General features: G+C 41.5%; 2 protein-coding genes across 5 annotated transcripts in view; both read left to right on the plus strand.

Annotated features, from left to right (window-relative positions):
• Positions 1-25,771, plus strand: part of LOC129727163 (uncharacterized) — a 399,476-nt gene that overhangs the window by 217,899 nt on the left and 155,806 nt on the right. For all 3 annotated transcript variants that reach the window (XM_055684686.1, XM_055684685.1, XM_055684684.1), the window contains 4 exons: positions 8,801-8,949; positions 10,108-10,274; positions 19,764-19,882; positions 20,887-21,040. In XM_055684686.1, coding sequence (XP_055540661.1) covers positions 8,801-8,949; positions 10,108-10,274; positions 19,764-19,882; positions 20,887-21,040 — 589 coding nt within the window. The remainder of the gene's footprint in view (positions 1-8,800; positions 8,950-10,107; positions 10,275-19,763; positions 19,883-20,886; positions 21,041-25,771) is intronic.
• On the plus strand, positions 21,359-22,864 carry LOC129727169 (uncharacterized). Of its 2 annotated transcripts, none has more exons than XM_055684703.1 (4): positions 21,359-21,483; positions 21,542-22,246; positions 22,302-22,498; positions 22,558-22,864. In XM_055684703.1, exons 1-4 carry the CDS (start codon positions 21,361-21,363, stop codon positions 22,727-22,729), a joined length of 1,197 nt encoding a protein of 398 aa, XP_055540678.1. In that variant the 5' UTR covers positions 21,359-21,360; the 3' UTR covers positions 22,730-22,864. The 2 variants fall into 2 exon arrangements, with proteins under 2 accessions (XP_055540678.1, XP_055540679.1); XM_055684704.1 differs by having other exon boundaries at positions 22,302-22,502; positions 22,558-22,731.

Consider the following 25,771-nt stretch of genomic DNA (forward strand, 5'->3'; position numbering starts at 1 on the left):
CGATGGGCACGCCCTTAGGAGAGTATCCCAAGTTAACGACCATGGTGTCATACTTGATGCAAAGCTTACTTTCAATCAGCATCGCTCGCCTGTTATCTCGAAAGCTTCACGTCAACTTGTTCGAGACTTCAGGAATCCTCACTGCATAAATATGTTATTGCTCGTTGGGACGGTCTCTGATAGTGAACGCCTCTTCAATTTGATGCCTTCATTAGCTAGTGTGGAGTCCACGTGTCGAACGCGTGCAGAAAGGATTTCTACGATTTACAATGTGGGATTTACCTTGGCGGGATCCTGTAAATCTTCCACCGTATCCTGATCGCAGTCGTCTACCCGCCCAGGCGACACTGGAACGACAAAGGTAAATTCAACAATCTGTATGCAACGACAAGATAATTAACAACGAAATTGATTCCCCTAGAACACTGTCTGTACTGAACTTTCGGACTTTACAACGAACTCCTTGCCTTCCTGAACTGTTGCAACGAAACTTTCATCGTACTACCTTTAAGTGCAACAAACCTCTGACTACCTGTATCCATACCTTTTCTAGTCTGGGAAATTTACTCGAATTGGTAGAACCATCATTTATGTTTGAACGAAAAATTACGAATATCTCGCTTTTATAATTTTGACCGCACAACATTAAATCAGACTTTTGTCAGTAAAATAAAATAAATAAATAGATCAAATATTGGTCGCAGTGGTTCAGTTTTTCAGCAGAAATACATCTTGAAATTTAAAATATTATGTATTGCAAACAAGTTGACACACATAACTAATCATTTACACTACGTCTCTAGAAGTTCTCTTAGATATTGAGGGGATTCAGTCATCTTAACGTAGATACATAAGATGCTCAAAAATCTCTGGTTGAACTTATCGTTAATATGTGCCTATACATGCGAGAAAGGTCATCTTTGCTGTGAAATTTTGTAATGGAGTGCTCTATTACGAAACCTAAATAGGGAGGATTTCCTTCCTATGGCTTCGTTTATGATAAGTCCCAAACCGTGATGTGACCTTCACTGTAAGTAACAGTAGTCTCCACTGTACTCGGTCCATGACTGGACTCGCCAATTTCTGCTATAATCAGTGTTCTGTAGAGACCAAAGTGAGTGAGATTTTCTGTTATAAAGTGTCGATGAGTTTGTCTACCAGTTGTTGGCCAGTGAATCTGGGACACGAGCTAGTCGACCACCTTTGTCTTCGACAAAGTTGTTCCTTCTGAAGTGTGCTACAACTTTTCCGAACAATGTGGAATTTTTTTTATTCCAAAATCTTAAATTCACTTTTAAGTGAATTGATCGAAAAATTGTAACTCTTTTGACATGGAAAATAATTAATGGAACAACTTTACAGAAAGCACTATGACTTTAAAATCATTTTTTTTTGTGTCAAAATAATATTGATCACGTTATTGCAGCTTTGGAAACAGTGTGAAGGATCGCGATACCTGAATCCTGCTGATGGAGCTACCATCTTGAATGTAGCTGGCGGGATATAGCATTTCATGATTCAGCCGCCCGCTCTGGTTCAGACGCCTTGTTCACTGTCCTTAACATGGGGATACAGCCGCGTACAATCCCCCTTCCCAGTCAGCACACAACCAAAGTTTCCATCGTGGGTTAGTTTTCTATTTGTATTTGTTCATTCATCAACAGGATGATAGGTGCCCCAGCGGTGTAACTTAAAACAAATAATAAAAATATCTCTAGAATATTATAACATATGACAAAACGAATATGAAGCAACAATATTACATTTAGACTAGTCAGATATTGAAAAAAAACGATACGGTCGATGAAGGAGCATCCGGGAAAAATTAAAATCGAACAGTGCGGATACTCTGTTGAACAGTCTTTAGAGACCAACTATTGCGCCAAACATGCTGTAGTTAGTTCGTTGAGCAGGTAGTCGTAGCGTCGAGTTGTTTCGCAGGGCACGAGGTTGCACGTTACGCTCTTCGTCCTGCTCTAAGAGAACAGGATAGTCGATGCGTCCTTGCAAAAGCTCTGAGGTGAACAATGTCCTGGTAGTGTCTCTATGGACAGACAAGGGCTCCAAACGTATCAAAAAGCAGCGGCTTTCGTAGCTTGAAAGACGAAAGAGATCCGTCCAGGGTAGTTTACGAAGAACGAATCCCAAAAAGCGCCGTTGAATTGACTCTAATCTTTTCATACAATTGTTGTAATAAAAATTCCTCCAACCGAGCAGTACTTTAATATAAAGTGAGATAATGAGCAGTATAATGATTTAAGGCAGTAGACATCACCGAATTCATTAGAAGTCCTGAATATGGAACCCAAAACTCTAGAGGCTTCGTTGATGACATACGAAATGTGAAGCTTGAAAGTAAGCTGAGTATCCAGAGTTACGCCCAAATCCTTAGCTTGGCTTGCACGCTCCATTTCTGTCCCTAAGGGCATCTTCAGCGGTGGCCTATTTTTGGAAAAACTTTATACCAGATTTACACCAGCGAAACCTAAATAGAACCAGCAAATATAGACCAACTTTTCGTTCTCCGCACTGGTGTTGTATATCTTGTTGTTTTAAACCGCTGACATCTGTCGCTCTGTCAACAATTCAATATCCCATACTATCAGTTCCCCATGAGACTTGTTATAATAAAAAGCATTCAATATTCAACAAATAGAATCATGTGCATTTTTACGCACATTAAACGATTACTTTGGCAAGACACTTTATATCCACAAGACTTTATGGATTTGACGGTTTGACCCGAGCGTCAGTGAAATTTTTCAGGATGGATTGGTATGATCGAAAAATTTCTGCTGCAAGTAGGGCTTCAGAGGATAGCGAAAAATATTTGATTGCGTAGATATTCATCTTTCGTTTCCTTGTCATCAATCTTTCAGAATCTTGCAGTTCTTTAAACTTGGGTTTGGTTTTGAGGATATTGCAACAAACCTGCAATGTCTTCGGGAAACATTTTTCTGGCCTCTTGAGCCTCCTCTAGCCTCACTACAACTAAGGCGATTAGTGAATAGCCAACGTATTTGGCGTGATCCTTCACGGTCGTCCAGAGTTCTCCCTTTCGCTGGTCGGTTTTCTTGATGCCAAGAACGACAAAGCTGTTCAATTCCTCCTTCGAGAGGCCACAAAAATATATCATGAATTGACATGAACCATTGGTTTTGTTTTTTCTCCAACACTCACAAAACGCTTAATGGAAATAGCTTAAAATGGGGTAATTAATTGAAAAATGACATTTTACCCAACTATTGGTAGCGTACAAAGCATTTTAGAACGATCTGTTTCTTGTTCCAAAAAGTGACAAAAATAGATTAAAACGTATACGTTTCAAAAATTGATCAATTTAGATCTGGTATAAAACAAAATTTACACTACCGGTGCAGCAGTGAATTGGAGCTTGTTCTAAAAAAAATAGAACAAAACAACGATTTGAACCACCGCTGAAGATGCCCTAACAAGGTGTATTTGAAATGTCTCGTCTGTTTTTTCCGCGAAAACGGAATTATCGAACATTTCAGTGGATTGACATCCATGCAGTTCCGATGACACCAATCGGCAAAGATATCTACTTGACGTTAATGGTTAATAAGTGGTCCTAGGTGGCTTCCCTGCGGTATCCCGAAGGTAGCATCAAAGAAGTAGATTGGCGATTCCCAATAGCAACGTTTACACAACGACCAGTGAAATACGACTGAAACCATTGCAAAGGGTCCCGTTGATCCCGAGTTTGTCAAGTTTAGCAATGGCTATGCGGTGGTTCAATTTATCGAAGCTGAAGCAGCTGTCAAGTCAGTGTAGATGACATCTGTTTGAGCACGATTCGATATACCAGCGCACAGTGGTCCAATAAGGCAAAAAGTGGAACTTAAATCCATAGCGCCTTTCACCTTCATCCCAGCTTAATAAAGTCTTCGGAACAATTATTTGTATGAATGACCCGCATAATCATAAATTATCAAAAAGTAAGAAAAGTTTACTATACTAAAAATAAAAAAAATAACTTTTTTGTGTTAAGAGATAGAAGAAAAGTTTATTTAGCAAAATTGTAGAAGATCAACAATATGAAACTTTGATGAACAGATGAAAATCCTATCTTCTTTCGGTACAAAGTTATAAAGTATATAACATGGAACTTACTTAAAAGTTAGTGTTTTTGTACTTAACTTTTGTTGGATGCATTTTACACGAAAGTATTGTACGGAGGAATTGTTAGGGCAAACAAAACACACATTTCTTCCAAAGGTCATATATCTCCAGGACTTTTCCTTACAAAGATAAATAATATTTTAGCTTGATATTTCGATAATTTCAAGAACGTATAGGTTAAAAAAGGGCAAGTGGAATCATGATGTCAATACTTTTTCTTGAAGTTAAGCTGAAGTACTATAAACTTCTCAAGGTTCCATTTGTTCCAATCCACCCATATTAGAGTACGGCGAGCATATGTTACAGTAGGTTTTCATATATTCAAAATACTAACTTTTTTGTGTTAAGAGATAGAAGAATAGTTAATTCGGCAAAGTTTTAGAACTTGCAAAAATATGAAACTTTGCTGAACAAATAAAACTCCTATCTTTATTGGGTACAGAGTTACAGGGTATTTTCTGTAAAAGTTACTTAAAAGTTATTTTTTTGCACTCAACTTTTGTTAGCTACATTTTACAAGAAAACGTTGTTCTAACGAATAAAACACACGTTTTTGTTGACACATCTCCAGGACTTTTCCCAAGAAAGTTATAGCATGTTTTAGCTTATTTTTTCGATAACTTCAAGAACGTTTAAAGTGAAAAGGGGCAAGTAGAACCATGATTGTAATACTTTTTCTCGAAGTTTATCTCGAGTGCTAAGAACTGTTATAAGTTCCATCTATCCCAATCCACCTAATCTTTACTCTATACGTTGTTAAAGTTATCGAAAAAATATGATGAATCGTGCTATAACTTTGTAAGGAAAAGTCCTAAAGATGTGTGGCCTTCAACAAAAACGTGTGTTTTGTATGCCCAAATGCTTCTTTAGAACAACGTTTTCTTGTAAAATGTAACTAACAAAAGTTAAGTAGAAAAAACTAACTTTTAAGTAACTTTCATAGAATATATGCTGTAACTCTGTACCCAATGAAGATAGGAATTTTATTTGTTCAGAAAAGTTTCACATTTTTGCACGTTCTAAAACTTTGCCCAGTTAACCATTCCTCTATCTTTAACACAAAAAAGTTAGTTTTTTGAATATATGAAAACCTACTGTAACATATGCTCGCCGTACTCTAATATGGATTGGGATAAATGGAACCTTAAGAAGTTTATAGTACTTCAGCTTAACTTCAAGAAAAAGTATTGACATCATGATTCCACTTGCCCTTTTTTAACCTATACGTTCTTGAAATTATCGAAATATCAAGCTAAAATATGATATATCTTTGTAAGAAAAAGTCCTGGAGATATATGACCTTTGGCAAAAATGTATACTTTGCGTGCCCTAACGATTCCTCCGAACAATACTTTCGTGTAAAATGCAACCAACAGAAGTTAAGTACAAAAAACTAACTTTTAAGTAAGTTCCATGTTATATACTTTATAACTTTGTACCGAAAGAAGATAGGATTTTCATCTGTTCATCAAAGTTTCATATTGTTGAATTTTCTTCAACTTTGCTTAATAAACTATTCTTCTATCTCTTAAAACAAAAATGTATTTTTTTATTTTTAGTATAGTAAACTTTTCATTTTTTTTTGACAATTTGTGATAATGCGGGTCATTCATACAAATAATTGTTCCGAAGGCTTTAAGGTGAAAGGCGCTATGGAATTAAGTTCCACTTTTTGCCTCATTGGACCACTGTGCAGCGGTGGTGTATACAGTGAGACACAAGAGATTGGGAACAGTGGATCGACCGGCAGTGAATCCATGTTGGTATGTGCTAATAAAAGGCTTGCAGTGAGCGAGTAATGGTTCTATAATCACCCTCTTGAACGATTTGGCGACAGCGTTACTTACCCTGTTACCCGATCTCTGCTAAGGTTACGCTAGTCCCGGTCGGCACCTCGTGGGAGTTGGGATAGGAGTTGCTGGATAGAGGTGAGTGACCATATTAGGCTATCAAGTTACACGTGACCAGCTATTTACCAACAACGTTTCAACATATAGCGGTTGAAAGCTGATAGCGTAGCAGATGAATACGTCATAGAGCAAGATCAACGAATCGCAGAACAGCAGAAGGAACGAGGGGAAAGCATGAATCTACGGTGGAGTAGTGTTTACAGCGCCATTGAAACGACTGCGAGAAAGGTAATTGGTACGACGTGTGGAAGACAGCATAGCAGCTGGTTTGATGCTGAGTGCCAAAGAGCGACGAGAAGAATCGTGCTAGAAGCCCCATGCTCACTATGGCTGCACGTCAGGACAGAGAAAGAGATACAGGGAGGTAAGAGCTGCCGAAAATGGAGTCCACCGTCGGAAGAAACGCGAGCACAAGGAGCAGGTGCTCGCCAGCGCAGAAGATAAGTTTGCTAGAAACGACGTGCGGAGCTTCTATAGAACAGAACAGTTTTCCCTGTGCCGGTGATGTGTAATCGACGGTTGCAGTCAGGCATAACAAGCACTGTTGGGTACTATTGAACGGTGAGGAGAAAGAGGAGCACAACATGAACATGATGAGAATAATGAGCAACGAACAAGCTGTGGAGCCATCAACACAGCAGGAGGTTAAAACGGCGATTAGTGAACAGAACAAAAGCGGGAAGCGAGCTGTACTATGCGATCCACCAGATCATACTGAGGATTTGGGTGGAAGAACCAATGCCGAACGACTGGGTGGAAGGCCTCAAATGCCCAATCTATAAAAACGGTCATCGAATAGATTGTGGCAACTTTCGAGGCATTACGATGCTCGACTCCGCATACAAAGTTCTCTCCCGTATCCTGTTCTTCCGATTAACGGAATCCTTCGTCGCCGAATACCAGGCTGGTTTCCGACATGGGGCGTTCCACTACGGATCAAACTTTCACTCTGCGACAGATCCTCGATAAGTTCCGGGAGTATAACTCGCAGACTCACCATCTGTTTGTGGATTTAAAGGCGGCATACGACACAGTGAAAAGAAACTAGCTGTGGCCGATAATGCTGGAACACGGTTTCCCGACGAAACTAATTAGGCTGGGTCGTATGACACTGGAGGAATCGAAACCATCCGACGAGGCGAGACATCAGTCACGTTCATAACGTTGGATGGACTGAAGCAGGGGTATGCGCTCTCCAACTCACTTTTAAACATTGCCCTTGGAGGTGCAGTACAAAGAGCAGACGTGCAAAGAAACGGTACGATCATCATGAAATCTCACATGCTCCTTTGTTTTACGGACGAAAACTTGCACGACACTAGCGCTGTATAGGACGCTGATCCTCCCGGTTACCCTCTACGGACACGAAGCATGTACGCTAAAGGAAGCTGATGGACGAGTGTTCGGAGTTTTTAAGTGTGGAGTTCTGTGATCGATACATGGAGGTAAAATGGAAGATAGAGTGTTGCGTAGACGCTTGAATCACGAGTTATACTAGATACAGATGCTAGATGTTGATACAGTGAAGGTAATACTGCGAGGCAGTCTCCTGTGGGTTGAACATGTAGCCAGAATGCCTGACAAGTGATTCAACAAAACTATCTTCAGCAAAGCACCAGCACGAGGCCATCGACTTCGTGGTTTGTTTAGATTTTTGCAGATTTTTTCTTAGTATCCTTACATTTGCTCAGATTTATCTCACTATTTTACAGTAAATTTTTACAATTGTATTTTAAAGATCTGTTTGGGTTTTCGTAACTTTTTTAGGATGAATCTTAGAGGATTGAGAGCAGCAAAGCATGATGAAAATTAATAAACAGCTACTGCTTAGACTGACTAGAACTGATCAAATACTTATTATTAAAAGTCGAAATGTTTTAACGTTACGACAGACTGTGTGTATAGTATAAAGTATTTGTTCAGACATACACTAAGTTACTTACATATTGGCAAACATCTCTGACCGTGACCGTTTGACCGTATGTTCAAAACGAATCGATTTAAATTGAAATGTCTGTCACGCGTGTGCGTTGCGGGCGGCATCATTAGCCTAACATCGCATTTCACGACCTTTTACCGCTCAAATTGCAGGTCCGGTCAGGTATCATTCTGTGTATCTCAAATGGATCGAAAGCTCTCCAACAGTGGGAGAGGGTCCTTCGAATCAAAAACACAACCCATCGAGCGTAGAAAGTTGCCGAATGTTATCCATTTCCCATATTTCTAGCGGCAATAATCTCTATTTATTGCACTCATCCCATGAAAAGAGTTCCACAGATTGCCGCACATCAAAATAATGACGCTCGATGGGCTTCGCCACGTGGGAAAGAGTGTGATGGATAGAGTCGGTCGGTTGTGTTGTGTTACAGTGGCAGGTTGGGCATTAATAAATCGAATCACGTTTCACTGGAATTGTTGCTACATACTAGTTCATAAATAAAAGTAACAGCACGGTAAAGCTGTACTCAAAGCCACCATCTTGCGACTGCGATTTGGCCTGTGAAGTGATTTTTACGATTCCCATATGAAATAATAATGATATGTCGTCACATTAATTGTCTTAGGGAAATAAGTAAAATTGGTAATTGATAGACAAATTGTAATATTCAGTGAAAGGACAGTTCTAGAAGATTAAATACAGCTTTTACATTTTTTTACTTAACCAAGACCTGAAATAATAAAAAATAGATTTTTGTTTCAATAAATTAACAACTGATAATTTTGGTTTGCTGTGTTTCTTTTTGCAGACTCCGGAAGACTGTTCGGCTGGCTCCAGCTGTACGCCGACCACGATCTCTTGGGAAGGAACTGCTGACATCCAGTCCGGTGACGTGTTGATTGTTGAGATTGACGATAAGCACCTAATACCGACCGGTTACAATAAATCATCAGAAAGGTAAAACTCGTTTTAAGCCGATTTTATAAGTTATGATTCTGGTTCATAATTGTGCCGCAGGCTGATTTAACTGAAAAGCATGGCACCAAGATGATGTTATGGTAATTTTACGACCTGTCTACCTTAAAGGCCTACCTCAATCATTTTATCAGCACTCCGCGAGAGCTGTTAAAAGCTGGCCTTTCATGATGGAAACCCTTTTGTCGTTCAACCATTTCTATTTAGATTTCGTACTCCATTATATCGCCATTATTGACTGAAACTCAATATAGATGGTTTTGTGGAGGCGCCATAATTTTATCCCGGTAAATAAACAAAATGGACAGCTGCCGTTTTTGCTTACGCATCTACCAGCTGACTAGTTAGCCCACAAAACGTTGCTGCTTGACTAGAACTTGCAGAGTAATCATGTTTTGCCCGAGTGCTGTTGTTGCCTAACCGAGCTGCTACGGATGATACCGAGGAATCCAGCAGTGGTCCTTCTGTTGAAGCTTTGTATCAAAACTACACAAGGACAGGACGGAAGCGAACGGAGACAAACTGCGTTCACAGTTCCAGTGTGAGGCGATGCTTTGTACCGCCACCACTCTGACAGAGCATAAAATATGGTTGTGGTTACTGCTAAAGTGCTGTTACCGTACGATTGGGTATTGTTTTTTTTGTAATTTTTGCGTACACACCATAATAAACATTTCTTTGATTTGGGCTGATATTAATATAATTTTTTCATGCTTTTGGTTATAGAATAACTAAATAGTCCAAAGTTAAAAAAATTGTATTTGATTCATTTTTCTGTTTCATTGGTTCACTTAACGACAAACATGGTTATTTCAACGTCGGAAATGTAGAGGATAAACAATTAAGATAATCATAGTGCTAATTAGTACAACCAAATGAAAATTTCACAAGTCGTAATAATCCCACGCTATCCGACGGTTTACTAGCACCGCAAAACCCACACCAATTGTAGAGCTATTCCTGTTTGCCTGCTAACTCAGTAACTCAGTTTTCCGCTGCACATACTTTTACCAGCGAAAAATTCTCCCACCCTCACCCTCTAAGCATTGCAGTGCAACCTTTAATGCAACGTCTGCCACATAAATCATGTCGCTCATTCTTCTCTGCATTTTCCTGCTTGCTCTTTTTAATTGAAATCAGCGCCCATCACGCGACGACAGCCGTCTACCAGGTGACTAGACTCGGCCACGAACACTGCGACATCACCGAGGGAGTGCTGCTCGATATCACCCCGCTGGTAGTGGACGGACGCAAGTTGGTCACCCTGTACGACAAGGATCTGACGGAGGGAATTAATCTGCTAATTGGTGAGTTCAATTTGACTGACTTTACACTAAATCCCTTCCGTTTCGTGTCTTCTGCTCCAATTTACCCGCTACTCCGTCAATGTCGGACGGCAATGACAAATATCCACTTTGCACTTCCCATCCGTCCCCTGTCATTAGCACTGCTCTTTAATCCTGATCATCGGAACATTAATTATTTTGTTGATGCTTTGCGCTCTTCCGGCTGGCAGGGTGTCTTCCTGCCGGCTTGCGAATGGAACCAACCAAGATGGATTATAGCCAACTTCGGAAAAGAGCTGGATGTTTTCCCGTTTCCCATAGTGCACACTAGGAGCAAAGGACAGCGTCAACGAAGTCTATCATTATGTTACTGGTGATGATTCTGTTCCCTATTGTTGAACAAATTGTTTACGTTATCCATCTTAATCCAGTCACGGACGAGTGAAAAGTTTTCGATACGTCTTCGGTTCGAGACACCCTTTTGGGGCGCATATTAATGCTTTCAAAAGTAATTTGCATATTTTCCCATTAACGGCAAACTGTTCTTGCCAAGAGTGATAGCTATGGATTAGGTGATCTAATTGATGAAGTAGCTTTGAGAGCCGAACTTTATTTCAATATGCTCGAAACTTTCATTCCGGCCATGAAAACGTAGAGATTCAATTGACTAAATTTCGACGGATCAACAGAAAGAACATTTTATAAATTTTAGATAAAATTTAGTCTAGCAAACATAATGTAATTTAATCGCTCAGATTAATAAATATAACCTTTTTTTTTTCAAGGTCCTTTCTGATTAAAACATCTTTGTGAATATTCCTTATAGCTATACAATCATAATGAAACCGTAAGAGTTGAAATAGCATAATAAAAGACATTTTTAGTCTATTGAATCTCTTGTTAATTTCATGTTGTTAATTGAACTTGCTTTTCAGCTCTAGTCCAAAATCTATTCAGAAATGCTTCAAATTTTAAGTTTAGTAAAGCGAGCAACGTATGTAGTTAGAAGGTGTGACTTTAGGCTTAGAAAAAATGTCCCTCGTCCAGACGGGGCTTCAAATTACAAAAGGGTCATTTTTGAAATAAAAAGTCTAATGTTGTAGTCCTACTACGTAAATAATTTATATTAGAAACAAACCTTAAAATACCGAATACAGAAAATGTAAATAGCATTTTAAGAACTTGTAGATATTGTCCAAATTAATTTATCATCAAGCGATAGTAAGAAAATGAAAAACTATGAAATTTCGAAACACGGAAACCAAAAAACATTTAAACTAAAGAAACTAATATACTTGGAAACTAAGGAACTAAGGCACTAAGAAACTGAGATAGAAAAAAAAGAACAAAAAATTTTAGAGAGTTATAAATTTAGGTAGTGAAAAAGTGAGGGAATACAAAACAAATAAGTATGAAGAATATTCAAAAGTAAAAAAGGTCGTATGAATAATCAACCTATGGTATTTGACTTTCGAAACATTTACTGCTTATTTTATTTAATGGTTTGTTACATAATATCGCTTTGCTCAATTTTCTATTTATAATTTCTTATATCTGTTTCCTTTGGCGTAGACATACGTCTAGGGGTGTAAAGTGAAAACGTAAAATTAAAACAAGTACAAAATGTATCCAATTTTAAATGACTATAACTCGGTCGATAACTGACTGGGTAGTGCGTGTCCTTTCAGGCATGAAATAGGCCTCATTGTGGTCCATAACGTTCTGCCCATCAACTTCTATTCCTACCTCCAATGGTATTAGTCAGATTCAAATTGAGGGCGGCTTACGACAGTGTCTGACCCGGAAGTGGCGACCAAATTGAAAAACGTGTTGTCTTGAACGCCACATCCAAAATGACAGCCCCTTTATGAGACTCGGTAACATAGCCCTAGTAAGCCACCCTACCAAAATAATTACAATAATAAAAATCAACAGAATATAACTGGCAACCATCAGCATGAACCTAGACAACGAAAAACGGACCACAAATAGAAACTCTATACCAACAACTACAACTCGATTAACCGTCTCCCATAAGCTCGATAATCCTGTAAACCAGTCCACATAAGCACTGAGGAAGACTGTACGTCACAGTCGAAATATATATTTGCGGACTGAATTTCAATATTTATTTCCAAAAAATTTAGTAGAGTATAACGGAAACCGATAACTATTTCTTTGATTGAATCCTGCTTCTGTTTACGTCGCAGAATTAGCTGCAATTCAGTACACCCTAGGGATTATCGAAAAAATGCCCACGGACCATTATTTCATCTTTACGGACAGTCTCAGTTCCATTGAGGCTCTCCGATCGATGAAAGATGTTAAGCACTCTCCGTATTTCCTGGGGAAAATACGGGAACATCTGAGTGCTTTATCCGAAAAATCTACTCAGATTACCTTAGCGTGGGTCCCTTCTCACTGCTCGATACCGGGTAATGAGAAAGCGGACTCTTTGGCTAAGGTGGGCGCAACAAACGGTGATATTTATGAAAGACCAATTGCCTTTAATGAATTTTTCGCACTTGTACGTCAGAATACGATCATCAGTTGGCAAAATGCTTGGACCAGAGGGGAATTGGGAAGGTGGTTACATTCCATAATCCCCAAAGTATCGACGAACCCGTGGTTCAAGGGGTTGGATGTAGGTCGGGATTTCATTTGCGTGATGTCCCGGCTTATGTCCAATCACTATAGATTTGACGCGCTCCTCCGTCGTGTTGGGCTCGGGGAAAGTGGTATCTGTGCCTGTGGTGAAGGTTATCACGACATAGAGCATGTGGTTTGGTCATGCCCTGTACACCGTGACGCCAGGTCTAAATTAATAGCTTCCCTGCAGGCCGAGGGTAGACAGCCGGCTGTTCCTGTTCGTGATGTCTTGGCGAGCCGTGACCTATCCTACATGTCCCTTATATACGTTTTCCTGAAATCCATCCACGCCCCAGTCTAGTCCCGTTCCCCTCCGTCTACACCCAACAAAACGACAAGAACACGTTTGAACCTTAAGCACAAAACCAGCAACCAGACCCCGCACAATAGAACCAGGACCCAAGGACTACGAGCCTCTGTCCCAACTCACGACATCGTGGCTCAGCAGAACGAATCCATACATGCCATTCGACGATTATCAGACGACCATTGAACAACAAAACACTGATTGGAAATCCCATGCTAGTTTTAAGTTAGACTTAATTTCAGCTCGTAGTCGGCAGCGAGGATAAAAAATTTGCTTTAGTTTTTAAGTCATCAGATATAATTGGCGCTGTTAAACATTAAATTGTATTTGTGCCGTGTCAAATAAATGTTATGTGAAGAAAAAAAAAAAAAAAAAACTACAACTCGATTAGCATGTGGAGTTTGAGCAGTTAAGGTGAGTAGGGCTGCAGTCCCGCCGAACTTTTCAAACGGAAGCGAACTGTCGGATCATGCTGAATGTGTGGTCTGATGAAGGTTTTCCAGCAAAGCTAATTAGACTGATTCGTGCAACCCTTGAAGGTTTCACATCATGCGTCATGGTAGCAGGTGAGTTATCGGACGCTTTCGTGACGCTAGATGATTTGAAGCAGGGTGACGGGCTATCAACTTTATTGTCCAATATCGCATTGGAAAGTGCTATACAGAGGATTGGCGTGCAGATAAGTAGCACCGTCATTACGAAGTCGCATAATGTCCTATCATTGGTATTAACCATAGAAAATGGAAGAGGGCTTTGGACCTCACAAGAGGGAAACTGCGAGGGCTTACCATAAACTCTACCGAAACGGAGTAAATGGTGCCTGCTAGAGGGCGTGGTAGCCCGTCGGATGTTGGTGGTGAGCGAGAGATGGATTGTTTAAAGTAGTCGACATTGAGCTTAGCGGAGAGATAAAGAGGCGGATAGCGGCTGCAAACAAGGACTTCTAAGGATTGTGTAGCCAGCAGTCTTCAAACCCGTACAAAGCTGACCCTCTAAAACACGGATTCTCCCGGTGGTTTTCTATGGTCATGAAGCATGGACACTGGAAGAGGCCGATCGGCGAGCTCTTGGTGTTTTTGAGTACAGGTTCCTTCGTACAATCCTTGGTGGCAAACTGAAAAATGATGTTTAGCGCAGACGCATGAACCTTGAAGTGTACCAGGATCGGCGGACATAGTCAAGCGGATGAAGCACGGTAGGCTTCAACATGTAGAATGGCTGCTTAGTAGGTTTTAAAAGGCGACTGGAGGCAGCAGCCTAAGACCAAGTGACTTGGCAACGTATTCCGGATTCGGACTAAATCGATAATTGATCTGTCGCCGCTAAAGTAAATAAAAAGGATCCCTTTAGGAAATCTGTCGCTGAGGTAAAAAAGCGCGGAAAGTTCATGGCGGCAAGGCCCAATTCTAAGAGAGTGGCGGAGCAAACGACGAACTGGGAACAGGTTTTTGTGTGAAGGGCAGAATGCAGGATCGCATGATCGACTGGAAAACAAAAAAACAAGAGATTGTTTAGGATTAAAGGTCATTTCTTCAACTACAGCTTCATAGGCTCGCGGCGTGGTGATTAGAAAGACTTTTTCCCTTCGAAAACTTGAAGATCCTCCTCGGCTAAACATCCAACAGTTGCACAACCCACTAGATGCCAAGAACTACGAAGTGGCCAAGGGCTTCAACAGGAACTTGTTAGGAACTGGAAGAGCTGGAAGAGGTTAAATGACCTTGAACCACTAGGAGTGGTGACCGACAAAATGACTAATTCGACAGGGAATGCCAAAAAGCGATGAAGAGAAAATATTACAAGGTATACAGCCCTAGGGGTTGTATGAAATGGTGACGTAAGACTAAATGAATATATATATCGTTTAGCAATCATCAATTTAGCAGTGAAAATTTTTGAAATGAGGGTTATCTTTGGTGCGCCCTGGTCGTTATTGTAAAAATGATTATTGAGAAATAGATGAACATTTCACACTAGTAGTAGCTGTGAAAATTCTCATAACTCTTATTTTCAAGTATTTATAGTTCTGAAAAGAACCGATACCATAATCCTCAGCTCGAAATGTGTGCTACAAAACGCTGATGATCGCACCGCCACCGGTAGCATTGAATATTTTGTTTGCCGCGCATTAAGTTTGCTCTCCACTGTTCCTCTCAAAATATCATGCAGTGTACGATGGTGCCTGTTGCTGCAGTTTCATTTTCAATTTCACAAAATGTAATCTAGTATAGAAAACAAAGACGTAGTCCTACGTCAAAACAGCTTGGTAAAACCATCTAAGCATCACCACAGAAGATTACACGGCTATATATCGATAAACTCGAAATGAGTTAACCACAATTTGTGAGGAGAAAAAAGCTTCAGAGAACAGAAAAGGTGGAGAACTGGAGCAATTGCTTCGGAATAATGTTTCACGAGAAGGTGTACAGATGTGAAGGGAAACCTAATCACAAGCGAGCGCGAGATTGCCGACAGTTTGAAGTCGTTTTTCGATAAACACCTCAATAGCGGAGCAACGGAAGGAAAGTTATCCTTAAAGAGCGAACAAGCGATAATGATATCCCAGTTTTCGATATCCAGGAAATGAAAAGGGAATTTGGATAATAACGGCAGAACTCTATAAACATACTAAAGAGTCACTAGCAATGGAACTTTACTGGGCTATTTCCAGAAATTAGGAGAAAGAGGGTCCACCGTAGGAATGGATGGAAGGATCTTTATGCGCTATCTTTAAAATGGGCGATAGGCTTCAAGGCAGCAACTTTTTCGGTGAAACGTGGTTCAACACCGCTTACAAAGCCATTTTCCAGATTCTGTTCCACCGTATATCCCCTTTAACAAAAGAATTCGCTGTATAAAGCAGGTTTTAAAGCAAGCGCATTTCAGGAAAGAAAGGAGTACAACGTGCTCCCACATCCTGTCTTCGTGGATTTCGTGGGCAGCGTATGATACAGCAAATAATGCGCAGTTACAGTTTTCCGGATAAACTGACACGACCTATCAAAACTTCCTCGGACTTGGAGTGATGTGTTACGTGTGCGTATTGCAGACACTCTCGAATCCATTCGAAGTGCGCAGAGGGTTGAGACTAGGACTATTCTGCTTTTTGACGTTATCACAAACTTTGCGGCGGTGGAAGCAATTTACGCCATACTAAAAGTAGAAAGAGGAAAGTTGGACAGAAAATCAATGCTTTGCCCTTCGCAAGACATTTTGATCCAGAAACATATGCTGCCGCATGATATTTAAGATGCACTAAACCCAATTAGACCAGTAATACGCGCCCTGGCTGTACTCGCACGTGAAGTGTAGCAGATAATATTTGGTGGCGTAAAAACCGAAATCGGGGAGTGGTGCGCTGCAGGCCCTACCTGAGGGGATTCCTATTGTACACCTAGCGACGGTAGGACTATCGTACTATCACGCTGCTGAGCGCCGCCAACAATGTACAATCTCAAATTCCTCACAAGTCCGAGGAGCAATACCAAGCGGGATTCATGGGTGCCCGCGCCACCACGAACCAAATATTCGCGGTACGGCAGGTCCTTGCAGAAATGTAGTGAATAGAATGTGTTAACACACCATCTATTCGAAGACTTAAAATCGACGTACGCTACAATCGATAGAGATCAGCTATGACAGATTATGCACAATTACGGTTTCCCGGATAAACTGACACGGTTGTTCGAGTCGACAATTAATCGGGTGACGCGTAGCTCGGGTTTTGGGGACACCCTTGAATCCTTTCGAATCTCGAGAAGAGTGAACTATCGTGGTTGTTATTTAACATCGCTTCGGAAGATGTAATACGAAAAGTGGGTATCGACAGAAGTGGTATGGTTTTATGATTAAGGCTGAATCCGGATGAATTGGTCTGGCCATAAATGATTCGAAGACCATATACATAGAAGGAAAAGTTTCCTGAAAAGACTGTATCAACTTTCCGCCACAAATTCAGATTAGCGATAATGTAATCGAGGTGGTAGACGAGTTCGTGTATCTAGGCTCACCAGACTTTTGACAATTATTCCAGTAGAGAAACTCGACGACGCCTTCTGGTAGGCATCTACTTTGAACTCCGGAGGACGCTTCACTCGAATAACATTCGCCACCACATGAAGCTCACCATTTACAAAACACTGATTAGACCGGTAGTCCTCTACGGCCATGAAACTTGTACTACACTCGTGAAGGACCAACGCACCCTTGGAACCCTTCAAACGGAAGGAGCTGCGTACCACCTGTGGGAGAGTGCAGATTGAAGAAGGATCTTGGCGAAGGCGCCTGAACCAAGAGTTGCATAACCTGCTGAGAGAACCACACATCGTCCAAACAACGAAAAACGGGAGGCTACGGTGGGTTGGCCTTGTTGTAAGGATGTCAGACGACAGCCCTGAGCAAATAGTTCTCAATAACGAAAAAAAGGTGGCCCGATTAAGTGGAAGGCGACCTACGGAACCTTCGCAGAGGACACGCCTGGTGAGCTGTAACTGTGAACCAAATTGAATTGAAACCACTTTTTCAAACTATAAGAGACACTTTGGCCTGGAGATTACAGGTAGGGTAACGTTCTCATGTATGCTTGGTTTTAGATTCCCGTGAATTCCAACTTTTTTTTGAAATGGTGTTACTTGTTCGTAATGCTGATAATGATTGAAAAGGAGGAGTGTGTTTCGACTCACTCTCAAGTGCAATAATGCACAAATAGTAATTTTCATAATATCTTTTATGAATACCACATTATATTTAGTTTTCTAATATTTGTAACAAAAAAGATTTCAATTACCTTTCACAACTATGAGGTTTTAAAATTTTGAAGTGTTAAATTCAGATTTTTTTAATAACAGTTTATTCGAACAGTCACATTTTGTACTGAAATGTTATGAATGTATTGTATTAAAAAATTAACAAGAAGCTATTCGTAATCGTTCTGAACTCATCGTGAAAGCAAATTGCAAGAAAATTAGTGAGCAACTTATGAGTAGTTGATGTTTTAACAAAAGGTTTTTATAAAAACACTAAAATTTTAAATTTAGAAAATCTATAACGAGCGTCTTAGCAGAGTGATTGAGAAATCAAAGAAATAGTTATCGGTTTCCGTTATACTCCACTAATTTTTTTTGGAAATAAATATTGAAATTCAGTCCGCAAATATATATTTCGACTGTGACGTACAGTCTTCCTCAGTGCTTATGTGGACTGGTAAAGAGCAAAGCGTAAACCCTGTTTTTTATTTGTAGTAGGTAAAATGAAAATTTAGCACTCTTAATTGTTGTTAGGTAGGGAATTATGCGGTCGATTGTTTACCGTACCATGTCTGGGGTTTTTGGGAAGCAGATTGAATAGCCATGAGGGACGTTAACTTGACACGCCCACTTCGTTCAAAATTTAGAAAATTTGGGATGGATATTGTCTACACTAGTAGAAATACCCAACTCAAAACAAAATTGGGGTCTATCAAAGACCCTATTGATACCCTGAACAAAGCTGGAATTTATAAAATTGCATGCAGTCACTGTGGCATGGTTTACATTGGACAAACTAAACGTAACCTAGGGATACGTTTCAAAGAACATTTCACAGAAGTGACAAAAGCAAGTAAAGTTTCTAAAAATGCCCCACCATACCTTTTCAAATCAAAAGTTGCTGAACATATTTTTAACGAGAAACATCCACTAACTTCGGAAAACATTCACCCCTCCGCCCCGTTAAAAATTTATGGAAATTAGACGTAGCTGAAAGTTTAGAAATTTATAAACAACACTCATGCACGCTTCTCAATAAAGACGCAGGTAATCACCCCTCATGGCTATTAAATCTGCTTCCCAAAAACCCTAGACATGGTACGGTAAACAATCGACCGCATAATTCCCTACCTAACTCCATTTAAGAGTGCTACATTTTTTTTTACCTACTACAAATAAAAAACAGGATTTACGCTTTGCTCTTTACCAGTCCAGACTGTACGTCACAGTCGAAATATATATTTGCGGACTGAATTTCAATATTTATTTCCAAAAAAAATTAGTGGAGTATAACGGAAACCGATAACTATTTCTTTGATTACTAAAATTTTAATTTTCAACGAACTACGGATTTTCCTTATTGTACTGAATTATTCTAGATGAATAGTTATTAATAACATGTTAGGAACCTTTCTGAATTTTTTTAAAAAAGAAAAAATCCAATTGGTTTCATTGATATCCATACTAGCACATGTCGAACTCATCTAAATTTATTATGATCATTTTATCGCGTTTCAATTCACCTACCTCAGAATATAAGAAAGACAACAAGAGCACTAGCTCTTTCATGTAAACAAGTTTATTTTTATCCACTGAGATGCATGACATAACGGGCTATGAACATCGCAATAGTCGTTATCTGTGAGTTATTCTTCATTCCCCCCCCCTAGCAGCAGTGCAGGATGACTGAGTTTGACACGAAAGTCAGCATATCCAGCTCTTGCCATGAACGGCGATTTTGCTACACGACCCCTGTAAGTCGCTGTCACGTCTAATGTATCCCGTTGTTCTCGGTCTTTTCCCCTGCAGTGGTCTCGGAACAGTGGGGTCAACAATGCGTACGTCTGAAAGTGACCGTCAAGTCGGACAATTGCGGTGAAAATGCTGACTGCTCCGGAAAAGGTGTATGCTACTCCAACAATTCAATGGTAAGTGCAAACACTGCATAAAATTGCGCCCTTTATGCATGCATATCACAGTTAGCCACACATACATCCCCCCCACACACACATACACAAACATACACACGGACGCGCAGTCCAGGGGCACCAGGGAACGGAACACCAAACTTGCATTGCGTCTTTTTGTCTACGTCAGCCGCACAAGCTAACCTCTGGGATGTGTGGACTTTTAGGGTCATCCATTAGCGTAAATTGAAAGGGGGTACTGTGACTGCGGGTAGCCACTTTCCATCTGCTGCCTAGCTGCACCCATGGACAAGACACAAACAGAGAACGAAGAACCGGTAGGAAGCATTCCTCATTAGGCTGTCGTATTGTTCTGCCACCGAGCAGCAGAGCGATGTCTAACAAATGTTGGCACTTGTCAGACGGAGCATCGCAATTTTAGTGAACTTACCAACATATCCATATTACCAACCTCCGAGCACAGCAAAGGATCCACAAAAGCTAGCAATTTGCCGAATGGAAACGAAAGGTAGTTGATGAATGGAACCCACTTATCGGTTCGCATATTGGACATCACACAGGTAGGCCATCCATTCTCGCCATCATCGCCCGCGCCACGGAAAGTTGGCGTTCGCAAGCCCGATTGCTTCTCGTACCGCACCGATATCACGCAACGGAAAACTCTCACTTCATCCTGCCGGTGTGGCTTTCTGTATATTGAGATGTATTGGTTGTCGGGTGGGTATATAATAGTGATTGCACAGAGGGGGGAAGATCACGGGGCAGGACAAATGGCGTTCATTCCGAAAGAAAATACCTAAGCCTACCGATTGTCGTCGCGCGCCACAGAATACTAATTTACATCTGGCTGCTGCTAAATGTTTGCTTAATTTGGTACGGAATTTTCTAGGTTGCTAAGGGTTCGGCTCTTCACTAACACACCATTCATTTTTGTGTGTTTTTTGTGTGTGCTATGGATAAGTTTAGAGTAGTAATAGGGTTTTTTTCTTTCAAAAAAAAAACAGGAAGGATACGAGTGCCAGTGCTGCGGTGGCTTTGCCGGATCCCATTGCGAGGAAATAGACGCGTGCACGCCATCACCTTGTACCAACAACGGAATTTGTGTAGACCTGTCGCAAGGTCACGAGGGAAACGCCTACCAGTGCCTTTGTCCGTACGGTGAGTAATAATGAACGAACTTAAAATTTATGGACGACAAGATAATTATATATTGTCGAAGAGATTCTTCATTTCAAGCAAAAATTTTCAAAACATAGCGTCTAATTTTGTGCTACCACGACGCGACTAACTTTGATGGTGTTAAACATTCATGAGAAAAATCGGTCTATACAAATATTTGTATCACAAAGTTTCTATTCGGTTCGGTATATATTCGATTTTTATTTTAAAGAAAAATTATGCATGCATGTTCAAAATAAAATCACCTTAATATTTCATCCGAGTATGCTCTGTACAACAATCGTTAACTAAATGTCAACATGCCTCGCAAGCTAATATTGTCCAGAATTGACTCTGGCATCCCGAAGCCCCGAGCGCATCCTCCAGAACCTCAAAATTTCAACATTCTACGGCGACAAAATTCTACCTATACAACTAAAGAAGTAAGTCTCCAAAATTCGGATTATGGACTGCTCCATTGTTACATTTATCTTTCTCTAGAACAAAAGTAACAACGTAGTCCGGGCAAAAAGTGTGGATCACAGCATTCACTACACGTCGAACCAAGCTCCACAGCGACCATGGTCCAGCAGTTCGAGTGTAGACCGTAAACCTCGATCCAGCGCAACGGAACTACCGAAATTTACCAACTTACGTCCTCTAGGATTTCGTCCGTCATATTTGCACCGTGTCGAAACGAATCAAACAAATAAATCCGTTCGTGCAGTACCCGCGATAGAGTCCACCCCGAGAATTGAGGATGAAGAACCACCCTGTTTAGTCGCCAGTGAAGATTTTTTGGCGGACGAAACGGGACAACTCAGTCGTCAAGACACTTTTGTTCATGAGAAGTACCATTTACGGGAAACCATTTCGGTCGGGGTAGAAACTGTACCCACTGATGTTCAGAGCACTGCACAGGAAGTAATAACTATGCTGCAATCCAAGATTGACTTGCTGACGGAGACATCTAGTTACGAGAAAAGTATAATCGAAGAGCAGCGGTCACGAATTCAACAGCTGGAAGATTCAACCACCAATTTTCAGCACGAAATAGAGCTTCGGGATCAGGAAATTTCCGATCTCAATAAGAAAATTGAATGTTTACAGCTTGAGCATAGGACAGTTGAAGAAAACGATTTCGATACGACTCTGGTTTGGACTCCGGAAGGGCCACCACAGATGGAACCTTTGGAGCCTCGATTTGTATGCAATGTTCTCTAGGGTAATGCACACGTTTCTCACAATAGAATTATTGCAGTATAACAAAAATGTCGATCCAATGGAAACCCGTCTAAAATCTCATCCCATAGGCGATCACTGTACGGAGTGTGAAAATCTGAAAGCGGCTGTGGCGCGTTTAGAATATAACTTGGAAAAATATCGACTAGCTAGGACTAGACTCAAAAACATGGTAACGCTGTTGAATGCTGAGAATCATCAACTACGAGCCGCAAAGTATGTTAAGGATGATCTGATGCTTAGGAATTTTCTTGATATTGAATAATATTTTTCAGAAAGAACTTTCAAGAACAACAGTTATCAACAGTAGAGAAACTTGACGACGAACTCGCAGATTTCTCTGGGAGTGAAAAGGGAAGTGTTTGCGGTGTTCAGTACCGGGAAATGATTCGAAACAAAAAACGGGATCGCCAGAAGACTATTAGTGTTAAACAGTACAAAATTTGAATATGACTATTATATCATTGAACGTCCACTTTTTTTTCTTGTACGAACTTACTCACCGCGATCAGAATCGTTGATCTATTGTGAGTTATGTCCGAGTGTCTACTGTATTCCGCACTCCCCGTTTCAACAGTGTCCTTTGGCCAGTTTTATTGTATTTTAGGAGCGATCTGTTTTGTCAAAAGGTCACACCGAGGTATTCTAGAATTCAATGTAAAGTAAGGGCAAGTGGGGAGCCATCCAATAAATACAAATCCTTAAATGCTTTTAACATCGAATGGCCTTAGTAGTAACTAAGATACAGACCGCGACCACCCGCTTGTCAAAGTGGCCTGCGTAACCTTGCGTCCACACAGCTTGCCGAATATCAAAATATGAAATCGGTTCTGATATATTTTGAGAGATTAAGATGAAGTTTGCGATACTCTCAAAGTCTCAAAATGTCTAATAGTTACAACTTATAACCGTAGCCAAATAGCCACTTAGTTTTCTGGTGAAATATCTCTCAGGATTTCACGTGCTTCACAATGTTACAACTTCACATACTCCGCTGAAGACAGTCTTATGCACATGTCATTCGAAAACGACTAGTGCTTGCAAGCTCTCCTCGAGTATTGTTTATGTCTTATGCTTTTGTCATATAGGCGTCTTGTACATGGTGTACTTGGTACAGAAGCGAAGCTTGCCAGACCCCAACGTCTCGTGGAGTCCGTAGTGGGCTTGACTTTCAACTACAACACGTCTGCGGATTTCTCGGCTGCAGTTGTTGTCTGACGTTACCAAAGAACTGAGGTACACAAACTCGTCAACCACCTCGAACTCATCTTCGTCGCTCACTACGCTAAATCTATGCAAGCCCAATCGCGCTGGTCTTCCCCTTCTAGTAGATAGCTGGTCTTCGACGTGTACATCTCAACTCCAACCGTTTCTGTTTTACGTTTCAGCTCCGTTCAACCTGGAACGTTCTTCCAACAAGTTCCACATTAACAGCGAAGCAGATGAACTGGCTGCATTTCGTGCCCCGCTCGTTAAAGGCTGCATGTTTTATAACACCTTTAAGTGCAATCTTGAACAGAAGGCTGAAATGACCGTCGCCTGTTATACGCGGCTTTGAATTCGATGAATAGGTGGTGCTTGGGGGCTCTGTATTCACGGCATTTCTGAAGGATTTGCCGTATGGTGAAGATTTGGTCCGTCGTAGACCGTCCTTCCACGAAGCCGGCCTGATAACTTTCCACAAATCTGTTGGCTAGCGGTGAGAGTCGGCGGAAAATGATTTGCGAAAGCACTTTGTAGGCGGCATTTAGGACGGTGATCGCACGATAGTTCCCACAGTCCAATTTGTCGCCTTTCTTATAGATGGGACAGATAACCCCATTCCGGTAGCTTCCACTCTTCCGGTAGCTGTTCTGTATTCCAAAATTTTGCAATCAGTCGGTGCAAACAAATGGCCAGCTTTTCCGAGCCCATCTTTAAAAGCTCTGCTCCGAGGCCAGCCGATTTATTGTTTTTTAGCTGCTTGATGGCATCCTTAACTACGCCTATCGTTGGGGCTGACACGTCTTCTACATTTGTCGCACCGGCGGGATCGCTTTCTCCGCTGCCATGGTATCCTGTCTGGGTGCCATTCAGGTGTTCGTCGAAGTGCTGCTTCCACCTTTCGGTCACCTCACGATCGTCCGTAAGAATACTACCATCTTTATCCCGACACATTTCGGCTCACGGTACAAAGCCTCTACGGGATGCGTTGAGCTTCTGATAAAACTTTCGCGTTTCCTGAGAGTGATGCATCTGTTCCAGCTCTGCAAACTGCTCCTTCTTCAGGCGGTGCTTTTTCTCCCGGAAGATTTGGGTTCGCTGCATCGTTTTCTGTATATGTCTTCCCACGTTCTGACGAGTGGCACTGCACTTCTTAGCCGCCCGCCCAGCGTTCTCCTCATCCATCACCCTCCAACATTCGTTGTCGAACAACTCTTTTCGTTGGGCTCGTCCCACATGCCCGATGACGTTCTCCGCTACGCTGTTGATGGCTGTTCTGATGGTGTTGCAACAATCCTCGAGAGGAGCTTCCTCCAGCTGGTCCTCTCCCGATAGCGCAGCTTCGAGCGAATGCGCGTAGTTTTCGGCGACGTTAGGCTGCTTCAGTCGCGCGCAACATCTAACCGAGGCGGGAGTTGGTACCGAATATTGTTAACAACGGAGAGTTTTGGGAGCATCTTAACCAGGTAGTGGTCCGAGGCGACGTTTACGCTCCCATAGGGTCTGACGTCGATGATGTCTGAGTAGTGGCGACAGTCAATCTGAACCTGGTCGATCTGTGTTTCTGTTTGATTAGGTGACCTTCAGGTGTACTTGTGTAGGAGGTTGTGCTGGAGCAGGTACTACGCACGGCCATGTTCTTGGAGGCGGCAAAATCGATTAGTCTTAGGCCCATTTCGTTGGTCGGCTGGTGTGCGCTGAACCCTCCAATCACCGGCTTGTATTTCTCCTCCTGGCCGACCTGAGCGTTGAAATCCCCGATGACGATCTTGATATCATGTTTTGGGCAGCGGTCGTACTCACGTTCCAACTGCGCGTAGAATTCACCCTTGTCGTCTTCGGTACTTCCGAGGTGATGTTGAAGAAACGGCCCATGATTCTCAACCTGCATATTCAAGGGCTGATTGGCCACCACCCAATCACCCGTTTCCGCAACTCGCCCATCACTTTAAAAGCTGTCCCCAGCTCATACGGTTTGCCGCAGCTCTGGTAGATAGTATGGCCATCCCGGAACGTACGTACCATTGAGCCCTTCTAGCACACATCCTAGCACCACCTCCACCGACTATCCGAAAATCCGGATATCCTGTCGGATAATATCCGGATATCCGATTGATCCGGATTTTGGATATTTGTCCGATATCCGAGGTCGAATATCCGGATATTTTAATCCGGATAGTCCCAGCACTAGTCAGCATACGACAAAGTTCCCACCGGGGTTGGTTACCCGATCTTACCTTGGTTACTCGTATCCCACTGGCACCGCGTGGCGGTCAGGATAGGACT

This window comes from Wyeomyia smithii, chromosome 3, assembly GCF_029784165.1.
Source record: "Wyeomyia smithii strain HCP4-BCI-WySm-NY-G18 chromosome 3, ASM2978416v1, whole genome shotgun sequence".
In the NCBI taxonomy this organism is placed as follows: Eukaryota; Metazoa; Arthropoda; class Insecta; order Diptera; family Culicidae; genus Wyeomyia; species Wyeomyia smithii.